Raw genomic sequence first — 15,003 nt, 5'->3', positions numbered from 1 at the left:
GGGGCAACGACAGAGAGAGGGGGGCGCGCGAGGGGCAACGACAGAGAGAGAGGGGGGAGCGCGCGAGGGGCAACGACAGAGAGAGAGAGGGGGGCGCGCGAGAGGCAACGACAGAGAGAGGGGGCGCGCGAGAGGCAACGACAGAGAGAGGGGGGGCGCGCGAGAGGCAACGACAGAGAGAGGGGGGCGCGCGAGAGGCAACGACAGAGAGAGGGGGGCGCGCGAGAGGCAACGACAGAGAGAGGGGGGCGCGCGAGAGGCAACGACAGAGAGAGGGGGGCGCGGCGAGAGGCAACGACAGAGAGAGGGGGGGCGCGCGAGAGGCAACGACAGAGAGAGGGGGGCGCGCGAGAGGCAACGACAGAGAGAGGGGGGGCGCGCGAGAGGCAACGACAGAGAGAGGGGGGCGCGCGAGAGGCAACGACAGAGAGAGGGGGGCGCGCGAGAGGCAACGACAGAGAGAGGGGGGCGCGCGAGAGGCAACGACAGAGAGAGGGGGGCGCGCGAGAGGCAACGACAGAGAGAGGGGGGGCGCGCGAGAGGCAACGACAGAGAGAGGGGGGCGCGCGAGAGGCAACGACAGAGAGAGGGGGCGCGCGAGAGGCAACGACAGAGAGAGGGGGGCGCGCGAGAGGCAACGACAGAGAGAGGGGGGCGCGCGAGAGGCAACGACAGAGAGAGGGGGGGCGCGCGAGAGGCAACGACAGAGAGAGGGGGGCGCGCGAGAGGCAACGACAGAGAGAGGGGGGCGCGCGAGAGGCAACGACAGAGAGAGGGGGGCGCGCGAGAGGCAACGACAGAGAGAGGGGGGCGCGCGAGAGGCAACGACAGAGAGAGGGGGGCGCGCGAGAGGCAACGACAGAGAGAGGGGGGCGCGCGAGAGGCAACGACAGAGAGAGGGGGGCGCGCGAGAGGCAACGACAGAGAGAGGGGGGCGCGCGAGAGGCAACGACAGAGAGAGGGGGGCCGCGCGAGAGGCAACGACAGAGAGAGAGGGGGGCGCGCGAGAGGCAACGACAGAGAGAGGGGGGCGCGCGAGAGGCAACGACAGAGAGAGGGGGGCGCGCGAGAGGCAACGACAGAGAGAGGGGGGCGCGCGAGAGGCAACGACAGAGAGAGGGGGGCGCGCGAGAGGCAACGACAGAGAGAGGGGGGCGCGCGAGAGGCAACGACAGAGAGAGGGGGCGCGCGAGAGGCAACGACAGAGAGAGGGGGGCGCGCGAGAGGCAACGACAGAGAGAGGGGGGCGCGCGAGAGGCAACGACAGAGAGAGGGGGGCGCGCGAGAGGCAACGACAGAGAGAGGGGGGCGCGCGAGAGGCAACGACAGAGAGAGACAGAGAGAGACAGAGAGAGACAGAGAGAGACAGAGAGAGACAGAGAGAGACAGAGAGAGACAGAGAGAGACAGAGAGAGACAGAGAACGAGGGGGGGGGGCCAAGAGGGAACAATTCATCATTTTCATGTGTACCTCATTGTATTGATTCCCTGCTGAAAGTTAATCAATTCGTTTATATGCATAAAAACAACAAGTAGAAGCCACGGGGCTTATTCAACGTACACAAATATTTGTGTTTGGAGTTTTGATGTAGTAAGAACATATTTTAAAAAACATCATCTGAGATTCACAACTAAATAAAAGTAGACTACATATTCTTACCTGTCTGTACCACAAGACAGGATCTAATCCAGTTTGTCTGTTGCAGTCCCCTACAGATTTAGAAGTTTCAGTAGTTTCCTTGCCTGTATGACCACCTCCACCTTCTGACACTTTCGCTTTCAATCCCTCTGCTTGCTGCACTGGTATCTTTGCAGAGTCCTCTGGCTTGGGAATAATCACAGACTTACCAGTGTCTGGCCCAGATACCAGCTCCTTAGATTTACTAGAACCAGACTTCCCTAAATCAGTCAGACTTGGTGCTTTTGTAAGAGTTGGGTGTACTGAAGACTTGTGCTTCCATTCTTCTTTCAGAGTTGCCTCTCTATCTCTCATTGCCATCTCTGCTTTTTTTTCAATATTGCGCTGCTGCTGTTGTTGCTGCTGTTCCAGGTTCTGCCTTTGTTTTTGATGTTCCTCATACTGTTGTCTATATGTTGGATTAGTGCTGAGCAGATGGGCATGATACCCTTGGTCACTATAGCCATAAGGAGGCACATAGGCATACTGATTGTAATAGAGGGATTGCATGTACATGTTAGGACGTTGCTGAATAACGGAGGGTTGTTGGCTAGTGCTGCTAAGTTCTGGCTTTTTATCCTCAGGTGGCTCAACCTTCATTTTTACTTCTGTAACTTCCAAATCATCTTCTTTCTTGACTTTAAGAGGCTGGCTTTCTTGTGTAGTCTGAGCAGTGGGATTCATGGCACCTGGACTGGAATGTGCATAGTTGGGAGAGTAATAAGTTTCAAAGGTTTGGTAGTATGGGGATTCCTTGTTCTGGGGTTGTGGTGGAAAGAGAGACTTTTTGGCACTTTCCTTCACCAGCTGCTCTGGATCTTTAACCTTTGTGCCTTCCAATTTACCTTCTCCATCTTCTCCTGCATCAGAAATGTCAGAGTAAGCTGGGCTGTTTGTTTTAGCTGATGTTCCCTCAGACCCATTTTGGGTTACGACATGTAGAGGGGTCATGGGCTGACCAGGACTGGGGTTTTCCATTCGGGTGGAAGTATTTCCTCCCATTCCTATAGAAGGACTAGGTGCATTGTCTGTGAAGCTATAGATTTTATCAGCCTCAGCCTTTATGCTGGCCAAGCGGCTCTGGTGAGAATCAGAGCCATTGAGAAGTCCATCACCTTTGCCCACCAAATCACTCACTACATCCCCATAAGGACTTTTCCCATCTTCAGGACGACCAACTTTCATGGAGGTTCCAGGACTTTCGTCTTCCCTTGGCTCTTTCTTCTTTTTATCCTTTTTCTTTTTATCTCTAGATGGTGTTAATGCTGGATTAATACTAGATGGCTCTCCCATTACTGTTGGTTTAGGCTGGATAGGCTTAAGCTGCGGGCTAGTAGGCATAGCTTGGACAACTGTGGTGGTGAGACCTGTGGAGGACCCAGGACTCCCAGCAGTGAAGGTTGTAGCTTGGATAGTGTACATCTGCTGAGGTACTATAGCAGGTGCAATAGGACGGGCGGACTTCACACTCTTAGATGAAGTCAATTTGTCCGACTTACCGGTATTGCTCCCATTTCCTTTTTTTGCTACATCCTTATCTACCAATCGTTTTTCCTGTGATTCAAAGCCATCATTGCTTGTATCATCTGCTGCCATGGGACCATCGTCTGACCCATCATTAGAAAGTGCTCCAGGGTCTGTGTCTCCTTCTGTACTAATCTTTTTCTTGCCCATAACCTTACCTCCAAACTTTGAAGAAAGAGGAGGACTGTGTGGTTCAGTCAAACGAGCCTTAGGTGTGGCAGATCGGGCAGGAGAAAGGGAACCCTTCTGCAATGGAAAGTTACCATTGCAGCTACCCATGTCGAGATGAAGATGAGGCTCTTCACCACATTCACTGTCTCCATCTGCCTCCGGTTTACTGTCATCATCTGTGTGTGCATGAGCCTGATGGTACTTCAGGCCATTAATGTGCTTGTATTTTTTGTTGCAGTTGGGGTGGGGACAGTCTATTAATATGGGTGAGGAACAATTCCGGTCCAATGTAGTTGGCTCCACCTTAATAGTGCTTAATGGCACGGTTAAAGGTAAGGACAAAGACACTGGAGTAGATGAGGATCCCATTGAGTTTGTGCGAGCACGCTTACTTCCCTTTGAGTCTTCCGAGCTGGAAGTCAGTTCCATATCAGAAGGGGGCTTGCTTTTGCGTTTGCTGGCAGATGATGGGCTTGCTTTGATATCCTCTATTGTGTTGCAAGGCTGTGGACGATGCTCTCCTAAATTTTGACTTCCCCGTCTTCCTTTATTGTTGGCCCCAGCTCGTGTCTTACTGCTACTACTGCTGCTTGCACCTTTACTTTCAGGGGCTGGTGTTCCTTCTGCAATGGGAGCATTACTACTTGGGCGTATGCGTTTACCCCTCCCCCGTCCATTCCGCATCTCCAAGTCACTGGTGGGAGAGTCGCAGAATCTGGAGGGGGAATGGGACAAAAGGGGAATAGTGAGACTTCTTGCTTAAATACCAACTACAAAAAAAACAAACATTTCTAATGAAGATGTTTAAGTTACAGTTGCAACAGCCAAAATCTCTCTTAAACAGTCAACTGAACATACAAATGCATTTGTACATAAACATTTTAATACAATCTCTTGCAAGGATTTATTATTTTATTTACTCCAACAGGCCACGATATGCACTCATTCCCTTCACACAGACACTCTTCATTACTGGGAGCTCCATGGACAAAATACACATCTCAAGGACCAGGTGAAAACTTACCTAGGTGGTGCCCAGTCGTGTCGTGTACAATCCAACAGGGTGCCAACATATGTCTTGTTTCTCCAAGTCACATTTACAACAAGCATTCCTGGAGAGGAAAAATAGATTCAATTAGAGGAAAGGAGAAATTCAAACAAAAATGAGCAGATGTGGCTAGAGAGTCAAGCTTGACCAAGTAGCCCAAACACCATACGATGCCAGGGGGGAAAAAAAAAATCAACTAAACTGATCAAAATCTGACAGGGATCAAATCAGATTTTTCTTTTTAATTAGGTCCAGCACATCATCACATGAGAATGATTAATGAAGAGTACAGCTTTATTAGCAGTCTGCAGACAAAAACTAGTTTTAATTTAAATCCATTTGCTAAAGGGGAATCTTAAAGTACAGATGGACTGAAACATTGGGAAAAAGCAATTCCTACTCACACCTGCAGCTCATATTGACGGATTTTCAGATAGCAGATGGATGCACAGCTGCAGATAAGGGTTCTGTGCAGAGTAAGCAGGTATAAATAACACTGTTTTCAAACACTTTCAGACAGCATGGTACTGATACAAGCTGAGAGGAATCCCATATTACAGAAGCACACGGACTGCTGTGAATCCGATCCCAGCGGTTTGTCTGCATTGAACATCTGTTCTAATTAACCCTTTAACTTACAGGTAATTTGCTGTGTTATAGCATATGAGATGGAAACAAAGATTTTGGAACATTTCCAATGAAACAAGGGCAGTTTATGCAATTTTTTTTAAATGTGTGTAGTATTTCAGGAGACAGAGGATGTATATGTAAAGATGAGTGCTTAATCTGTAACTGTGAAAGCTCCTAGTGCAGTGGATCCCAAACTCTCTCAGCTCAAGGCACCCTTAGGGTCTCCAAAAAATTTTCAAGGCACTCCTAAGCCAAAATAAATACCAAGTAGCCCCCAGCCTTGCTTAGCACCGGCCCTGGCGATGGCACCGTGAGATTGCTGCGGCGCACAGTTTGGGAGACACTGCCCTAGTGTTTGCTGCTGCTTCATTTGTGGGAGCAGGTAGGAGACAGAAACATTACACACATCTAATAGTTAAAAGATGCTCCTCTATTAAGACAATACTTAAACAAAATAATCAATACAATGTCTACATTGAAGAAAAAAAAGGAACTTCCTTTGAATTCAATGGTTCCAACATTTTAAAACACAATATAAAGTCCTTACATAAAAGTGTGATGCAAATTCTTGATTCTACAACTGTCCTGAGTTGTCAATTTTGGCCTCAATGTTTCAAGCACTATAGTTGATATCACCAATTTATTTTCCTACATGAAAGGCTTATTACAGTCTAAAGTATGAGGAACCCAAACTTTGTTTAAACCCACGAGCCAATCCAAAAATGATAATGAATGACACTAAGGGGCATATTCAACTGATGGCAGGATCGCCGAAAATCCCGCGCTCCAAAAATATTACCGTTAATACGGGAGCTGCGAGCTGAAATCCAGCGAGTAAATTACCGTATTAACGGTTTTCCAGCGCAGGATTACCGTAACAACGGTAATATTTTTTGAGCGCTGGATTTTTTGGCGATCCTGCCGTCAATTGAATATGCCCCTAATAGGCCGATCCATTTTAATCGCAATGTACAGACGTAATGCTCAGTTGCATGCATTTCTGGGTACTATGTTACCCAACACTTGTATGGGGTTCAAGGCAAAATCTGTGATGTTACATCACGCTGAATTAAATCAGCACCTAAGTGTATAAAAAACAAATACTGGAAAAACGTATTACTATTAAACACTTTATTGAATTATATAATTATACAACTCATAAATTAATAAATTTAAAAAAAAAAGAAAAATTTGGGAATGCCAGTGTGAAACCTTGCACTGCATGTTTTCCATCAGTCTTTGAAAATCCCCTACCCATTACTAAATTGCTAACCCAGAGCCACTAGCAGACATTAATGTGCAGTAAAAGTAAAGTCATTCCATTGGGTGCACTCTTGCTTCGGATTATTTCAACTTTATTTTGTCTTGGACTATCTCTAGCTATGCTGCAGTGACTAAACTTACATTACGTGCCTCCTGCTAAAAGTGTCATATTCTGGTAGCTTCATTGGCTTCTTACAAAGTGGTGCGTGGGTGTGTATGTGCATGTCAATTTACATTGTAAGGGCAAATTGGGCAGAGACATATGTGAATTTTAACACATTCTCTGTGCAGAGATACATAATATGATTGACATTATATAAACAAATAACAATAATAATTGAAGAGCCACGTTCACACTTACCATCCTCCGTCTCCTGCCACACAATGCCTTCCAAGTTTACGCTGGTGCCTGGTTCACAAGGTCCAAGACATTCAGGCTCAGTAGCTAGAGCCACATCACTGGTATTGACACCAACTGATCTCGTACGCACCATGATCTGCTCACATGGAGAGGAGATATCATTGTTCACCATTGGGACTAGAAGATGCATAGGTATCCCAGAAGGAGCACACACCGGGGACTCCATCTATGAAGAAGAACCAAACAATAGAATAAGGAGTAATTTTTTCATTATAGGAGTTAATGCCAAAAAACATATACATATACAAAAAATATACATATAAATCTTAAGCAAAACAGTTCTATACCTGGGCCACATATCAAAACCATTATGGAATACCAGTAACCTGCACTGTCACAAATAGGATTTGCCTTTTTCAATCTCATACTTAACAGCAGCAAGTAAATGCAGACAAGAAAACAAAAGGTAGTTTAGGAGGAGTTCACTGGTCATGAGAGAGCTTACATTCTATCTGGAAGAGAGCACAGTGACACAAGAGGAACAGATATGTACCAGAGTAGAGATTAGGACAGTTAGGACAGTACTTTAGTGTACAGAGTATAGGTGGTAGTAGAATAAGCTCTAACAGATGGATATTCAGCGAGTATTTAAAGATTTGAAGGGTATGGTGGGAGAATCAGGCGTGGGATGGAAATTCATAAGTGGGTAGCAGCATGTGAGACACCTCGTAGGTGAGGTGGCTAACACAGATGATGTGAGACGCAGGTCAGAGGCAGATCGAAGAGCAAACTTTCTGCAAGTTCTGTCCGGAAGATGGGCATGACTGGAGGGATGGAGCGTGGCGCGGCCAGACTGCATTTTCATTTTGGGGGGCGGGTCCAAAATTACGAGATTCACTGTGAATCACGTCATTTTGGGAAGGCAGTTGCGGGATTCGGGAGACTTGCCTGCTCTTCCGGGAGTCCGTGACTGACCCGAATTTCGCAAGTCTCTCTGACATTCCGGGAGAGTTGGCAAGTATGTCTAAGAGGGAAGAGTGATTTGATAGGTAGGAAGTGAAACAGGATAGACCTGTTTCATGAAGGCTAATGGAGTGAAGGGTATGCAGCAGAAGAGGGATAACAACAGTGTAGAAAACAGCAGAGGGTACAGGAGGATGAGTATAGGGCAGTGACTCAGACTTTGCTATAAATAGATCATTGATCACTTTTGTGAGTGCAGTCTCAGTGGATTGTTGGGGTCAGAAGCCTGATTGCAGAGAGTGAGAGGTGAGAAAGTGAGAGAGGAAGTTCTACACAAGGTTTATAGTACAGGTGATGGTTATACAAAGAAATCTTTATTATTTCAACAGAAACACTGAATATTCAACAATCCTTTCCTTGATAAAGAATGCATTATGAATATTTACCCCTTTGCCTTGTGAGCCAATTGTGTTTTCTTGGATGCTTAAATCACCTTGATGTAATGTTCTATAATAATGTACATATAGCAGGGCGGAATCAAACTTTTGGAAGTAATTCTTATTGAATCCTTCTAATTCGTGTATTTGGCCATTTCAGCTACATTTTTGCAAACATAAAATCAAGCACACAGTAATGCAATCTCCATAGTCAAACAGCAGTAGAATGGGTCAATGATTGCTCAGTGACTTTCAATATGGCATTGTCAGAGGATGCCACTTTTCCAAGACGTCAGATCAACAAATTTCTGCCCTGCTAGAAATGCCCCAGACAACTGTAAGTGCTGTTATCGTGAAGTGGAAACCTCTAGGAGAAAGAACAGCTAAGCTGCAAAGTGTTAGGATGCCCAGGATCACTGAATGGGACCACCTATTGCTAAGTGCATAGTCCTGGTAGCAACACTCACTATAGAGTTCCAACCTGTCTACGGTTTGGGATTCCATGGCTTAGCATCTGCACACAACCCCCAGATCATCAAGCGATGTACCAAACATTAACTGGAGTGAAGTAAAGCACCACTGGACTTTGGAGCAGTGGAAACACATTCTCTTGAGTAATGAATCCGTACGGTCAGCCGTAAAGTTTGGTAGAGGAGGAATAATGGTCTGGGGCCATTTTTTATGGTTTGGCATGGATCCCTTCGTTCCAATGAAATGAAATCTTAATGCTATAGCATACAATGACATTCTAGAGAATTGTGTGCGTCCAGTTTGGGAATGCCTTTCCTTTTTCAGCATGGCAGCTTATCCAAGTATACGCTACACAGGAGGCAGCTGCCCCAAATATACACCGCTCATTGCTATTTTGAAACTCTGCTTATTTGTAGGGGTGTGCACCGGCCACTTTTCGTGTTTTGGGTTTTGATTAGTTTGAGGTTTTGGGTTCCATTTTTGTTTTGCCAAAACACCCCACGAAAGGTTTTGGTTCTGATTTTTTTTTTTAAAAAGCATAAAAAGTGCTAAAATCCATTTTTGTTTTTTTTTGCACACCTACACTATTATTAACCTCAATAACATTCATTTCCAGTCTATTCTGAACACCTCACACTATTGTTTTTAGGCCAAAAGGTTGCACCGAGGCAGCTGGATGACTAAGCTAAGCGACACAAGTGGGAGGCACAAACACGTGGCCCAACACGTGGCAGGATCAGTGGACTTATACGGCAGGATCAGTGGCTTGCTTGCAGTCTCCTAGGTAACGCAAATAATCTGTACAAATATGCACACAGGGGCATGGCCAGTAAAATATGGAACACATACTTTATGGATAAACAATGTCACTACACTTCATGCCGAGAAGCTAACCAAATAGTTTTCTCCATACAAGATACTCCCAACTATTCACTGAAATACCTAGCTTTTATCACCACGTAAATGAACTCAGCAGTCAGATCCATAATAAAGTGTCATCACACAAGTCAGGTTCGGGATAGACTCATCACAGTTCAGGTAAATTTAAGTTTGACATTTGCTATAAAACAAACACACAAATAGTCAATTAGTATGTTTTTGGACATTGGGAGGAAACCAGAGCACCCAAAGAAAACCCTCACAACTCATTAGGAGAACATACAAACTCCACATAGATATTGCCAGGGTTGGAATCTCAAACCCATATGACCCCAGCACTGTGAGGAAGCAATGCTAACTACTGTGCCACTGTGCTGTCAAAATTTTTACAAATTGTTTAGGAATGTTTATAGAGTCACAGTTGAGTAAAAAGTAATACAAAGACTGTAAACTGTTTTGGGTTTGGGTTTTGACATGCACCAAAAAATAGAAAATCGAGGTATAAACACTAATATGAATATTTACAAAGAAGATAAGTTTTTCTTTAATTATTTTATACTATGAAACAGTCCCAGTTTTCTGCACCATAAATGGAAATGGCCAAGTGGAAAAGGATTGGGGTTGCCTTAAAACCTAACTCTCATGACCGCTGCTTCTGTTTTGGCTGTAAATACTGACTCATTCTCGCCCCCAGGTAACTTTCTTCCACAGCTCCACTAAAAAAAGCCAACCTCCCTCTTCCCTGATCTGAGCCCGACTGAAGATGGCGGGCGCGAGCGGGGAATTTATGCGATGCGAGATCCGAGGCGAGACTTGGACGTCATAGCCTCGGTTTCATTTTTTTTGTGCGCCGGAAATACCCGAACAGTGCTCGGATCCCGTCGGATCCGCACTGTTCGGGTGGGCTTGGATTAGCGCAATCCAAACCCGCTCATCTCTACTTATTTGTAGTAGAGAATTTTTTTCATATGTATAGCACTTTTTCTTCTTCTTTTTTTTTTTTTTTTTTTTTAAGGTTCTAAAACTACAAGACCATGATTTGCTCCATACAGCAGTGGTTAAAAAAAAGGGAATCCCTCCTGGCTGAACAAGTTCATTACCCTATCACATGAAAGGGAAGAAATTAATGGTTGTGAGCAGCTACAAAAGGACAAATCAGCTTCAACACAATGGAACTTTAATTACAGCAGCTCTGCTAATTAGCAAGCAGTCTGATGTTAATTTATACAGCACACTGAATAATCACCAGAACTGCTCTTGCGACTAATAAGTGGGTGGTAGGATTTACAATAAACATTTCCTTTATAAGGAAAACAAGAGGAACTGATAAGTGACCTCTACCGGGGATTTAAAACTATATTAAAGAAAGGGGAGAAAATTACCTGAGTGAGGACCCAGGGCACAACTGGAATTACACAGTTCCATCTGAAACACCTGGTTCTCAGGACAGCCCACACAAAATGAAACACTACTGGGGTCTATCAAGCCATTATTTACATGCTAAGATGCTGTAAGAACCACTCCTATGCCAATCCTAGAAAAGGATCCCAGGGAATGCATGGTCCACCAAAATCAGTTCCACAAATGCAAAACAACTTCAGAAGCACTGCCATTTTTATACTATTGACAAATTATATATTTTAAAGCTTGTATTCTAAATCAGAGCATTAAACTAACAAAAAGATATATTTGTGTTTTATAGCTAAATTGGGTATGGCTACTGACAGGTTTCATCAATAACCAAAGTGTCGAGCTGTAAAGAGATCTTGAATAGCTGAAAAATTTTATATTTCTTTCATGGAAATACATTTTCAGAGCTAAGTAACAAGATACCAATCCATAACAATTTACAGTAATATTCACTCTGTCATGGATTTCCAGTGGTACTACACTACAATAAGAGTGCTAACACTAGGTTTTCACCAGTCAGACGGCTGCACAGCCATCTGACAGGTATACAATATAAATGCAAAGCCCTCTTCAACACAGCAGTGTTAGCACCAGAAGGGATTCACAGCACTCACCTCAGAAACATCTCTTAAGCCTGGTTTGTCTTTTGATAGGTTTGCTGTGAATGGTTATTTTCATTTTAATGTCAAAGTGGGTAATACGTGATGAGGATTGGGCTACTCAGATACTGTGGTAGCTGTGTGGCTGGGAAGGGGTTAACCTGATTTAATGCACATCAGTCTTAAGCAGTAAGGCGTTTAATGAACCAAGAGAGGTGGTAATGGAGGTGGCGATAGCAAAGAGTGAATAGTGTGATTGTGAAGCAGGCGATGGCACAATTAGATTCCTTTCTGTAATCAGGATCTGGTATTGCAGGAGAACGGCAGCTTGTGATTATTCAGACATTACATCTACACATTTATCTATCTACATACACACCCATACAATTTGCATACAAATAAACATATAAAATGCCACATTTACAGAAATATTCATGTAGTAACACGTGCACAATACAGGCAGTACCAGATGTACTCACCTGACACCTCACCACCTCCCCCACTGCTCATAATCACACTCCAGTACTACCAACCTCACACAGAAGCTGGATTTCTCTAGTAAAGGCACAAGGACACGACGGGGGAGGTATCTAACAAGTCTTTATTTTGCTATTACCTGCAGGCTGGGAGGAGACGGTGTGCCAAGAGACGGAGGAAGGGGAGGCTACTTGCCCCTTACCAACACCTACAATTACAGGGGGCTTGGGAGCAATACCACTGAGATGAGAACAAGGATTCAGGGACTCTCCTGTTACACAGAGAAACAAAGGAGGAAGGGGAAAAAAAAAAAAAAAAAGAGGAGGAAGGAAGAAGAAAAAAAAAAAAAAAAAAGAGGAGGAAGGAAAAACAAGTGCAGGAGAGTAAGACAGAGGGACAAGTAGTGTAATCACTCTCTATGGCACATAGCCGGGAACAGAACATTCTGCTGAGAATATACAGGATTTACTTTTATGAGCAGTATAGCAAATATTTGTCAGGTATAGTATTAGAAATTATCAAATTGTCCCTTAAATTCTCTTCTGGGAGGACTTCTCACACATTTCTATTAGTGTCTTTAGTGACTGCTAATAGGTTACTGCTACTGGCATAGATTAGTCCTGACAGTGGGTGGACTATCAACACATATCTGTCATTACTACAACTTTCTTACACAGTCTATTTTAAACAATTTGTTCACTTTGTCCCTTTAAATAAAACAGTGGGTATTCTGGGCCAAAGAGGACAGCATACTACTGGAAGTGAGCAAATTATGTGAACAATTTGTATAGGTTATGTGTCTCCTAGGCTGATCTTGTATAATAGTGGAGTATGTTCTCTAGCTAGTAGAGGAAATCGTAATTAGGTAGTATATTGTCAAGTCAAAGCACAATTGAAAAATACATCACAAAGCAAGATCAGTGTAGGGATACAGGTCACCTGCACATACAATTATTTAATAGTGCCACCATATTATGAGGTGGTGTGCTGGGAATACTTAATCATTCACATCAGTATCTGTCCTAAGGGAGCTTAGTCTTAATTCTCTACCACACCAGCACACACAAAGACACAATAATGCCCATTTTTGGTAGCAGCAAATTAACCTACCAGATTGTTTTTGCATTTTGGGAGGAATCTGGAGAACATACAAACTCCACACAGACAGGGCCCCTGGTCAGAATCAAACCCATGACCCCAGCAAACTGAGGAACAATATTAACCTAAATTTAACCGAACACATTTATTTTTTATCACTAAAGGATACTACCCAATACTGAAAGCTACAGAACATAAGTTCATGAGTATCCTTCATGAAATCTGAACAAACCATGCACTAACATCAAGAATATATTTTTCCTGCCTTTTGAATAACAAATATTTAGACAAGTTGAGTAATAATTAAAACTCATGTAAAAAGCAAAATAAAATAAGGTTTTGCTATTTGTGATGTCTTACTATACATAACAACATAACATGCATATGTATAGAGGCGTTCCATTATTTTTCACTGTAATTAGAACTGCAAGCTTTGCAGTACTAGACGCTGTGGGTCACCACTTCTCTATGTCATTGTTTTGTTTTATACATCCAAATATCCTTAACACTACTACCCACTCCACTAGCAGCCCATGTAGGCTTGCGGATTCATATTACTGAATACATTTATAAAAGCTGGTTCAGCTGGTTTCTTGAAACGGTAACAGGGTAAATAAACAAACAAACTGTCTGTACCTGTGGGGCATGCACTGTAATCACAGGACCCAGGGGAACTAGTGAATGTGTGGGATGGAAACATGCCCATAGTTACAACAGCAAACACCTCGCAGAACATTAGGTCTGTGCATGTTATCATTGCACTTCACAATTACAACATATAAATAAGTACTGCAAGGAAAATACTACAACCAAAGGGCCCTGCTTTCTCCCTGCTCCAAGTAGACATGAGGTCTGTGCTATAATATAATAAAGAGGCTGCCCGTCACCCCTCAAAAAGCAACATAAAGCGGTTTCCTAGCTGGCTAAATGGTGGTGCAAAATTTTGTTCGCTAAAGAAACCACAAAAACCTCAGCGTTGGTTCGGAGGTACCTCACAAAACACATATGGCAAACCTGTAAAATTTGTTGGATTTGTGAGCTTTATAAATGTGTGCATCACCAGATAATTTAGATTGGAATTATTTCATATTGACTTTAGAGTTACTATAGATTAGTCCGAAAGGTAAATATTTTTTGTAATGTAAAAAAAATGCAGAGTGCATCAAGATCTGGAAAATGATCCATAGCCAAATGACTAGAGAAACTGGTGCTTTACTTATAGCTTTTACTGACTGAACCATGTAGTCCAGTGATCCTAAAGGATTAATAAAAGTAGAGGATGAACATACAGGTCTGTTTAAAAAAAACAAACAAAACACACAAGAAAATCCCTAAGGCAGAACGTCTAAAAGATTTACTAAAGATGTCAGCCGAATGTGCCAGTCCTGAAAGCATGATTTTCATATTGTATTTTAGTAATTAAAAGTGAGCTAATTACCACCAGCGACAAGTGCAGAAAATGCAGCATACTAGGCAAATTTAAAGTTCACAAGAATACTCTCCCTTTCCCCATTTTAATTTTATAAACGCTTCTATGCATTACTTTTGTGAACCGATGCAACACTTACTTTAAAGATGCACACTTGCCACTTTATTATTACACCAGGAAAAGCCATTTTACAGGCACATAGGAGTTGTTTTCTCTTCCCCCAAGAAGGGTGCTGCCATGGACTATGCTGAATGCACAGACCTCCTACTCCACCCTGTATGGCCTCGGAGAATGTGACTGTACAGATCAATAAAGAAGCTTTTGACCTGAAAGTGATGCCTGGTTTCCATCTTCCTATCAAATACCCTTGGATACAGACAAGGGGGGCATAATTAAATAAGGAATGCAACATAATTAAAAAATGAAGGAACATAGATGTGTGAAACATCTATGGCATCTAATAACGGGCATGAGACGCTTGAAGTTAAATATGCTTTGTGGGTAATTTATTTGCAGAAGCTGCTTGCAAGGATTGGAATCTCCCTGAATCCCATTTTTGCTTTTTA

The 15,003-nt window shown here is 43.5% G+C and overlaps 1 protein-coding gene and 1 non-coding gene across 2 annotated transcripts in view; both read right to left on the bottom strand.

The window, feature by feature from the left end:
- Positions 1-15,003, bottom strand: part of ZNF609 (zinc finger protein 609) — a 69,370-nt gene that overhangs the window by 11,560 nt on the left and 42,807 nt on the right. The window contains 3 exon segments of the mRNA XM_075208232.1: positions 1,660-4,087; positions 4,397-4,484; positions 6,675-6,900. Of these exon segments, the coding sequence (XP_075064333.1) occupies positions 1,660-4,087; positions 4,397-4,484; positions 6,675-6,900 (2,742 nt within the window).
- Positions 9,512-9,581, bottom strand: LOC142156264 (small nucleolar RNA SNORD50). The gene has a single exon (XR_012692330.1). It is a non-coding gene; the product is annotated as a small nucleolar RNA SNORD50 (small nucleolar RNA).

Source organism: Mixophyes fleayi, chromosome 4 (assembly GCF_038048845.1).
Source record: "Mixophyes fleayi isolate aMixFle1 chromosome 4, aMixFle1.hap1, whole genome shotgun sequence".
Lineage (NCBI taxonomy): Eukaryota > Metazoa > Chordata > Amphibia > Anura > Limnodynastidae > Mixophyes > Mixophyes fleayi.
The sequence above is the reverse complement of the archived record's forward strand: the minus strand, read 5'-3'. Positions and strand labels throughout refer to the sequence as shown.